The 10769-nt window shown below is 37.7% G+C and overlaps 1 protein-coding gene across 27 annotated transcripts in view; it reads left to right on the forward strand.

The window, feature by feature from the left end:
* LOC123767641 (golgin subfamily A member 6-like protein 24) overlaps positions 1–10360 on the forward strand; it is a 59991-nt gene extending 49631 nt beyond the window's left edge. For 26 of the 27 annotated variants that reach the window (XM_045758029.2, XM_069332190.1, XM_069332354.1 and 23 more), the window contains 2 exons: positions 2776–2997; positions 3141–10360. In XM_045758029.2, the coding sequence (XP_045613985.2) occupies positions 2776–2997; positions 3141–4601 (1683 nt within the window). In that variant the 3' untranslated portion in view covers positions 4602–10360. The remainder of the gene's footprint in view (positions 1–2775; positions 2998–3140) is intronic. The other variant, XM_069332551.1, reaches the window with a different exon arrangement.
* Positions 10361–10769: the final 409 nt, after the last annotated feature.

Here is a 10769-nt window from a genome sequence, read left to right on the forward strand (position 1 = left end):
CACCTATTAATGACTGGCCATCAACAGGTGGCAACATCTCAAGAACTCCCAGCTTTCTCCCCATCTTTACCTCAGTCCTGTTGCTGATGTCTGTGAATTCCAACCTCCCCGAGTCACCGGCTGTAGCAAATCCCACCTGTTATCAAGATTAGTGTAGGCCATCCTTTGGGCACTATCCTGTGGATACCACTTGACTGTGTGTGGACACTATTCTGTGGAGGCCACTTGATTATGTCATTCCTGTCTGTGGTATGTCATTCACAAATGTGTCTCAAGCCTCACTTGTTGCATAGACTTTATCTACTCTTCACTTTAAGTTGCATGTGTTTAGGGCAGTCCTTCAGTAAGCACTAATTTAGCATTGTCCCTGCTCTGACAAAGTGGGCTCTCCTCCGAGTTCAGGAGTTCACCGCTGTGAGGCCCGGTGGTTGGGGCATTCAGAGTTTATTGTAGTGGCTGTGTGCTGCAAATGGCATGCATGCTTATACAGCATGCTGCTGATGCCCTTCATAGTGTGTTTATCCTGAGGCATTTATTGGTGTCAGTTCTTCCGGCGAGCATCACACAGGCACATGGGGTGCCTGTGTGTTCTGCTTAGTCCTTACCTTCAGATCCTGGTGATTTTCCTGCTGGTCTTTGGTGTGGCTCATTATGGTTCAACCCACCAAGCCTACACTCAGCACAGTATGTATGCATTTGAGGGATGTCTGTTGGTTTTACTACAAACTTATGCTCAGTTTTATTATATCCTCTGCTACCTGTTGAGTGGGTATTACCCTCTAACTTCCTGCCTGCGACATTTGGGTGTGTTGGTCTGCTATTTTGGTGCATGCTTCAATCTTTTGATTTTGTTTACTTGCAGCCCACTTGTGTGTGGAGCTTGGTGCTCTTGTGGATACTCCTAGAGTCTGCCAGTTTTGTTTTGGGTCTTTGGGGTTGGAACAGCTGATATTTCTGCTGGCATGCTTCCTTTCTCTTATCTGGTTTTGTCATGCATTCCTGGAGCATCAGAGGGTTTCAAAACTCTGGCTGTTTTGTTGTGGGTGTAGCTTGGCCTTCTCCAGTTCCCCCTTTGATTTTGACACACAAGGTAGTCGAGCCATTACTTCCTGCTGGGGATCCGGGTGGCCTTCTCTGGGGAATGTCTTTGGCTCAGATTCCTTTGTTATTGGTGATGCCTTCCTGTCTGTTCAGGTATCAGATATGGAACTCATCTCTCCCTAAAAAAAACTCATCTCTCCCTGAAGGTCTTCATTGAGAACTTTCAGAGAAGGGGGGAGAGCCCCAATAGGATCCCTGGGTGCCCTTCAGCTCTTCCTAATCTGTTGTCATCTGCAGAGGGTATTTTACTCAGGGAAGGGATGTTCCATTCCCCCCTTCCATCTTTGAACTGATTTCCACGGCTGCTCCCAGATACGATTCCATGTCTTGTTTGGATTCAGTTTGGGTCCTTTTGCAGAGGGATTCTGCCTCTCCTGCTTGGTAGCAGCCCTTCTGGGTTGAGTCCTCACCAGCAGTTGAATGGGGTCAGCTTCCAGTGAGGGGCCTGCTTCCCGGATTGTTCTTCCTACTCTGGTTGGTGCTTCTGAAGGCCAATATCATTCTTCAGCATGCTAGAGGTGGCCTCTACATGGGAGGTCTTCATGTTGGCCTCTTGCAGTTCCACCTTTGACAGTGCTGTGGGAGGAGTTCTGACTCATTGTTGCCAGATCCAGGCCCAACAGTTTGAGAGTTTTCTGGATTGTTTCCCAGGAGTTTCCAGTGGTGTTCCTACACCCCTCCTCTTCAGTTGGGGGGTAGGAACTAGGTTACAAGCTTGAGATACATTACCTGGTTGATGGGGTTCTGGGAGTTCTTCTACTCCCCAAGCTCGGCCCGAGGCCAGGCTTGACTTGTGAGAGTTTGGTCCACTAGGCTGTTGCTTGAAGCGACCCGCAGGCCCACATACCCACCACAGCCCGGTTGGTCCGGCACTCCTTGGAGGAATAAATCTAGTTTCCTCTTGAAGATGTCCACGGTTGTTCCAGCAATATTTCTTATGCTCGCTGGAAGGACGTTGAACAACCGCGGACCTCTGATGTTTATATAGTGTTCTCTGATTGTGCCTATGGCACCCCTGCTCTTTACTGGTTCTATTCTGCATTTTCTTCCATATCGTTCACTCCAGTACGTTGTTATTTTACTGTGTAGATTTGGTACTTGGCCCTCCAGTATCTTCCAGGTGTATATGATTTGATATCTCTCTCGTCTTCTTTCTAGTGAGTACATTTGGAGGGCTTTGAGACGATCCCAATAATTTAGGTGCTTTATTGCGTCTATGCGTGCCGTATATGTTCTCTGTATTCCCTCTATTTCAGCAATCTCTCCTGCTCTGAAGGGGGAAGTGAGTACTGAGCAGTACTCAAGACGGGACAACACAAGTGACTTGAAGAGTACAACCATTGTGATGGGATCCCTGGATTTGAAAGTTCTCATAATCCATCCTATCATTTTTCTGGCTGTCGCAATATTTGCTTGGTTATGCTCCCTAAACGTTAGGTCGTCAGACATTATTACAAGCTGTCAGTAAGCTTTGCTTGTCACAACAAGCCAGGTTAGTCAGTACTAACTAAGTTAGTATTCATTCATTTAAGGAAACACAAACAGCCGAGTTAGTCATGGGAATGCTGGTTAATGTGGAAATCTTTTGCACAAGTTATGTATTTTGTTATTTGTGTCTTGGCTTTTTGTTCTTAGCAACTACTGTACTACATGTTTTCATTTTGTTTCCCACAGCTTAAGGAACTTAGCCAACCAGAAAAACTTGCAGCCGTGAGCCGTGACACACACTCGAAGATGAATCGTGTGATTGTTAATGTTGTGAATAAAGTGAAGGAGATTGGCCGTACAAACATCTTGAGACGTGGCAAAGCCTCACTGGAGAAAACAATCAGCACACTCGCAGAACAACTCGCAGCTCTTGGGTTGCAATTTGATAAGACCTGGAAGGACTTAGAGGTGAGTAGGAATAAATTTACATTTTTACTACAACTCCATTCAGAGCAAGGGAGGACATGCTATATCATACTATTAGAGAATGTTCTGACATTTATAAATTTTATATTTGTTATGGCTAAAATATCTGATGTATTTTGTAATAGGGTGACGTGGAAGTATCTGACAAAGACCTGGATGTTGCGGCTAAGAGTAAGGATAAAATTATGAGGGTAGCAGAAGCAGTGGTTGTGACAGAGGAAGCTGCAGCTACACATACTGAAGTTGAGAAACAGTTGCTGATGGATAAGAAAGAAGAAGACGAAGCAGCAAAGAAAAAACTCCCAGCAGAAGTAAAACCTGAAGATGAAGTTGTAGTCACTGCTAAAGCTAAAAGAGAAAGTGCAGGGGTAAAACAAGCGGGAAAGAAGCATGCTCAAGTGAAAGAAATTGTTTCAAAGCAGTTTTCTACAACTGCTGCCAAGCCTCAGAAAGGAAGAGAAGGAAGACGCGGAGGTGGAGGAGATGGAGGAGATAAGAAAAAATTACCAGACGACAAGAAAGAAAAGGAAATTAAAAAAATGAAAGAAAAAGTTGAAGAGAAGAAACCGGTTGATAAGCGGCGCAGATCAAGAAGAAGTAGAATAAGTGATAAGGAAGAAAAGAAGGATAAAAATGAGAAAAAATCTACAGAGAATGAATCTAATGAAAAGCAGAAAATAGATAATAAACAACAGAAGAAGAGAGAAAATGGCAAGTCAAAAGATAAACGGAATGGCCATAGCAATCGAAATGACAAATCACGCAATTATCATCAGAGAAATGAAAAAGAAAACAAAATACAGGGCAAGGAAGAACCTCAAAGATACTACAAAGGACAATACAACAAATATGACAAAAAGTATCATCATCATGATGATGACGACGATGACGATGACGATGATGATGGTCATAGTTATAAAAGGAAGCAATATAAGAAAAAACATCATGATGATGACGATGATGATGATGATGACGACGACGATAACTACAAGAAGAGACGTTATGCAAAATATTCCGATGATGATGATGACAGTAATGATAGGAAAAAGGGATTGATGCGCCACTGGCAGAAACCACATAAGAAGAATTACCATAGAGAATATTCTGGGCCCAAGAAAACTTTCATTCGAAGACGCGGTAAGAATCATACGCAGCACTACAATGGGGAGTGGTCTATCAGGAGAGCAACAGGTCGTGAGTACAAGCGCAGAGAGGAGCAAAAGTCTGATTGGTTGTTTGAACGAGCAAAGGACAGAAGGAATATGAGAGAGAATGAACAAAAGGCTGACTGGCAATTCAACAGAGCGCAAGGAAGAAAGGACCTGAGATTTCATGATGATTATCAAGCAGACAGATTTCAGGACTATGACAGATTCAGTCATGCTAGGTATGAGAAGCGCGAAACTCGTAGACGTTATGTAAGATTTGATGATGAGGAGGATGATGATAATGATGATGAATATTATTACCATAAGCAGCAGGAAAAAAGAGGCGGACATGGGCGTCATGAATACAATAAGGGAAAAGGCCAACGGGAGTGGGTCATCCCTAATTTTAGTGCAACAGGAAAAACATACTACCGTTAATCAATATCATTCAGGCTTTTTGTAGCTGTATTCCTTCAAGTGTTACTGCAACTAGAGTACATTCAGGAGATAGCCTTAGATTTGTCTCTGGGAGGGAACCAATTAGCATAAACAGTTCACTGCTTCCTGTAGAATAGTTTCACGGATTTAAGGTTTCACGAAGAGAAGGGATAAGTATTATTTTTAACTATTATTTTAATTATTATACAAGTAATTATAATTATTATTTATTTTTTATTTTTATTTATTTTTTAGTGAAACTACTGCATGCTTTAGTCTGTTAAATGCAAGGACCGTGCATGTGGTTTGTATGTTGTTTACCTTTACCACATTATTTAATCTATGCTTTACCATAGCGCTATGAAAAATAAAAGAAAAAACATTTTTGTGCCCACACGTTTCTAAATCACTAGTGTAGAATACATTTATCCACTTGTGACATGAAGTATGCAACAGCTGTGTACAAATGTAAAGTATGAATGTTTATAGTTTTATTAATCACCATTAAACATTTACTTTACAAAAGATATAATTTTTAAACAAGATAAATCAGATGCAGAGGAGACCAAAACATGTCAACTGGTGAGTAATACAGTATTTAAAATGCTTTGTACTCCGTCATGGACTCCCATTGTGAAGCTTTGTTCATTGTTTGACGTAATACAAGTCATTATAACACTACCCAGTTGACACTATGGATACCCAAGTAAATGATGATTTAATAATGAATGTTGATGTGACACTAAATACAAAATAACATTGGCTCATCCTCGTGCATTATTTATTCCCAATTTGTTTACCAGGAATGTATTGTAAATAGTTAGTGTTTGATCATTACTAAGTGTTCATTAAAGTGAGTGTTAATAGCTGTACTATTTACCATTACTGAATGCTGTGTCTGAAGTGGCACAGGCATAGGAAGCAAACCATAATTTACAATGGCTGAAGTCTAAACAGGAACCAGATTCATTGCTCTTCTGCAATTTTCAAACTTGTTAAAAATATAACCATAATTTCTGTGGCTGCTAAAAACATAAGGGCATGCATAATATAATAAGAGTTCAAATTTAGGGAGTGCACCTATCTGACGTCACTCTACCATGTGTATTTTCATCTCTGATGTTAATGACTGTAATGTGTAGTGTCCTAGCTCATTACCTGTATCACATGGTAAAATATCCTAAAATGAAGTGTGCAAAAATAATTGATCTAGAATTTTACACCTCTAGAAAAGATGCTGTCACTGCTAAATGTGTGTCATTGCATGAAAGTAAGGAATAAGTTGCTTGCCATGTTATCCATTAGTACAGTATTTCATTAAGCCAAAAATGTGACATATATTTATCCAAAGAGTATATTATTGCAAGTCTGCCATTGTTTATGATGGTGTACATGATGCCTTCATGTTCTTAACATTGATAAGCTATTGTCCAGTGACCTAATAACTTGATATTCACCAGTGACTTAGGAATTTGATATTCACCAGTTACCAAGTAACTTGATATTGAATGCAAAGATATACAGTATGGTATAGTAAATTCAGTAGCCATTGACAGTAGCTTAATATTTAACTTGAGTTGCTGAAACACTGGAAAATTGTGTTGGGCAATGCAGATGATATTACTGTAAGACAATTAGTTATGCAAATAACCATTGTAGAGTTACTTGTGTATTCAAATTGTAAAAGATAACTACAAAAACCTCTCAGTGCCTAAAAGCTTAACATTTTCTCTAGCAAACATACAAAATTTGGTCACAGTATTAAATCATAAATAATATTAGAGCCCTCTTAATCATGTATAAATGGCATGTTTCTGATATTCTTTTGCAGGGTCATTAAATGGGAAAGAGCAGTTGTGTATATTTTTTTATATTTTTTTAAGAAACTGACCATACTCACCCTGATGATCACCCTAAGGCAGTTGCAAATGGGTATTCATTATGTACAGTACTGTGTATCTGTACTAAACATTGTTTCCTATCATAGAATAGGTGTTACCTAAATTATATTTTCTAATCTGATGGAATTTTAATGTAATGTATTACAATACAGTGCAACATACTGTAATTAAATATAGTTTAACTATGGTTATATCCTGTTGGTAACAGTAAGCCCATGTGTGGCTTGTCAGGGCTTCCCCCTAGCCAAGGGCGACCAATTGTTTGTGCAGTCATCTATCATCCATCATATTTCTTGTATGCCAAATTGCTCAATGATGCCATTTTCTTATTAAAAAATAATTACACAATACCATGTATCAAAATAATTTCAGATTTACATTGCCATTATCTGTGTATGGTAAATACTAGACATCTTAATATACCCAATACAAATAGAGAGAATAATGATGGGTGGCTGCTCAATATTCCTCCCTGGGAATATCACTTTTATGTGGTAGGGATACTCTGTTGCAACTTACAGGGGCAGCCGAGTGTTACATGTGAAACCTCTTTTCTGACCAAAGGATGTGAAACTGTATTTTATCCTCTAGGGATAAGTCCTGTGTCCTTGTTGCACCATAGAACATCATTTCTTCTAGTTTGAATCTTCCTGTTGTGGAATCAGGGTTAGACTTAACCTAACTAAAAAGTAATAGGAATACTATTGTGTTTATATGGTGCTACAGAAAAGTGAGGGCACAATCATGCTGGCAAACTGGCAAGCTTTACATTCCATGCATTGTCTTGTGTCAGCTTGAAAGAGTTGCCCAAAAGTAGGTAACTGTTTTAAGCTCAAATTATATGTAGATATTTACAGTGTTGAAAATTCAGTGGTTAGGGGCCACTCATTAAGAATGAGAGGGTTCTTTGGATGCATATAGTGTCCTAAACAATGTTTTTATTAAAAAATATAATATATTATAGCAAGATTATTAATAAGTACTAGTCTAACTCTGCTAATGTAACTTTGGCGATGCAAAAATATATTTCTGCCATTTTTGTTGCTATTTTCCCATGGAAAATTCTGCCTTAGGGGGAAGTCATAGCGCTACTGGTTTCCTATGCCTGTGATACAGTACAGTATAATTTTGATCACTTGTCATTTGTTTAAAGTTGCAGTGTTATCGGTAACTTACTTGCTATATGACAGTGAATGTTGTGTAATAATTAAATCCCATGAGTTTTATACTGATAATAGTGGGTTTTTTAATTGAAGGTAATTTATTAGTTTGAAGTCTTGTGCGGAAGATTGCCGAGTCAGATTAAGATGCATTTTTTCAGTTCGATTACAAATGGATGATTCTTGGAGAAAGTTTCATATTCTGATATTTTGTTGATTTTTATGAATGTTGGTTGTAATTGAAAGGTTATTTACCTGATTGTCTGAAAGTCTGAAGATCTGCTCCCATCTTTTATATTTAGTAAACTCCTTTACTGTATTTCTAACTTTATTATTTTCATTCCAGATGATTAAGCCCTCGATGTCCTTTCATAAATAATAAACCATATTGGAAGAAATATTTTCCTACAAAAGGTGCGTTATAAAAAATAGATATAATCCTACCTGGCCACTGCTCATAGATTGTGTATTTTACGACTTTTATTTCAGTACTGTATTGCCATTTGGTCCATTTATTAACCCATTGGATTATTAGTTGTAGGGAGCCAGAATAATAGATTTGAAATTGGAAACTTATTTGCTATATTTTAACCCTTAATCACAATTTATAATTATCAGCTGGGCTTCTCTGAGCTTAGCATCTTCATTTCCTATGATGCATATTCATCTACATTTAATAGTGAGGTATGTTCTCAAGTGTATAATAAATTAAATGTGCATATATACTGTATATATATATAAATATATATATATATAATATATACATAGTGGTACTTTCGTTTACGATCGTAATCCATTCCCAGAGATGTCGTCAACCAAAACAAATTTTCCCATAAGACATAATGTAAATTAAATTAATCTGTTCCACACCCCCAAAAATAAAACTTAAAAATACATTTTATACTAAATAACACTCATTTTGTACTAGCTACAATAAAGTACTGTATGTATATCTTACCCTGAATGAGGACTCTTGATGGTGTATGGAAGAAGGGGAGGAGGAGAGGTGTTAGTGTTTGGAAGGGGAGTCCCCTTCCATTATAACAGCAGTGATGACATTTCTGGGGTACTCTCTCTTACGTTTTGCAGGCATACCACTAGGACCTGGTTGTGGCTCACTACTTGCTTGTCTTATTAAGAATCTGTCTAAAGACACTTGTTTTCCCTACGTTTTAACACCTGTAGTGAAACATCACATTCATTCAATAAGAATGATCTCTTGTTTTTATTCTACCGTCTTTCTCAGAACTATTTTCTTAGGTTGAACTTTACCACTGACTTTCTTGGGTCTCATGGCATGATGTATAATTAGAACTTTTATGTTAGAAAAGCAAAAAAAGCAGGCAAACAGTGAATTCTTCACAAAGAATTTAAAGCGCGGCCGCGGTTGTCACTACGCACGATAGACTTGTAAACAAACTGAGAGTGCTTTGCCCCATACCCCCAGCACCACGCACTCGTTCGACCCATACGCATACGAACAGACGTCATCTTCCAAGTAAACCATTGTGTTTCCAATACAAATTTGACGTAGTGTCCCAAAATATCCATCTTCTAGGGTAATCGTTAACTGAGGTTCCACTATGTGTGTATGTGTAATAATACTGCTACTGTTGTAATAATACATAGTACTGCTAAACTAAGTTTAGCAGTATTATGGTAAAAAAATATATATTATATATAATATATATATATATAATATAATATATATATAAATATATATATATATATATATATATATATATGTATATATATATATATATATATATATATAATATACACACACAGACACACAAACTATATAAATAGCAGTTTGAGTTTAGCAGTATTATGGTAAACTAAGTGAAAATTATTATTGAAACATACCTTGCAGCTCAGAAAAGCTTTTGCTCAGACAGAACGGCACCTGTTGATATTCCTGCCTATCCTCAAATATCATGCACAAACTAGGACATATTTTTAATAAAATCCTTTGTCTTGTGTTCGTCTTACTGACGTTAATTTTTCCCAACATTCTCAATAACTACACTGTAGCTTTTGGATGAAAATTAACTTGCATGGTGTTGTGTCCTTAATTTACCACTAGTGAATATCAGTGCTACCCAGCATTGTTCTCTGCGTCTGACGACAGGAACCAGCTCCAGTGGTCGTGGTTGGTGTATGTGGACAACCAGTTTATTCATTTTTAAATTTGGAAGATTATTATTTAATATATGCTTAAACTGTCAATGTGATTCAACAGTTGTTGTAGCACATCATGGGGAAAACAGTGCTTTTTAAGTTGTAAAATGATACATAAGCTTTTTACTGTAGTTATTTTAGTACAGTAATTCTTAAATTGCATCTATAATTAGAAAGAAATATTCAACATGTTAGTTTTATTACCAGTATACAGTAATGAGTATTTGTTTAATACACAAGTTGTGTATGAATTACTGTATGTAAAGTTGTTTGTTTTATCCATACAAATTTGATTACTATGTATACAAAGTTTGATATATAAAATGCAAATCTAAACACAGTTTATTCAAACAAACATGTTTGACAACTTTAATAATACTAGAAGTTTATACCTAATTTTTTAAGTGAAAGGTTATTTTATACAATGTTTATACATCTGCTAGTCATTCACTCTTCATTTATATAACTACTGTATTATGATGGCAATGGAACATTATGTCAATAAACAATTCCCATATTTAAACTTTTTTTTCACATAGACTACCTTCACACTCCTAAGCTACCCACCCCTCTTTCCAAAACAAGTGTGTAAGACAGAAATGTATGTAGTAGCTATGATTGAGGAAAACAGGACAGAAGTCGGTATATTAGTCAATAGATGGTTAGAAAGTCAGGGTCTAAGCGCTACAGACTAAGGAAATTATCAGGGGAGAAAGCTCCAAGCCATTACAACTATATAGTACTTGGAAGGGATCAGGATAAGGATTTGGGATGGGACGGGAGTAAGGAATGGTGCCCAACCACTTAGATCGCCAGGGATTGAACACTGACCTGCATGAAGCGAGACCATCGCTTTACCATCCAGCCCAAGTGGTTGGGTACACAGTGTGCCACTTTCAGTGAACACCATAGGCCTAGACAGTTTC

This window comes from Procambarus clarkii, chromosome 1 (assembly GCF_040958095.1).
Source record: "Procambarus clarkii isolate CNS0578487 chromosome 1, FALCON_Pclarkii_2.0, whole genome shotgun sequence".
Taxonomy (NCBI): Eukaryota; Metazoa; Arthropoda; class Malacostraca; order Decapoda; family Cambaridae; genus Procambarus; species Procambarus clarkii.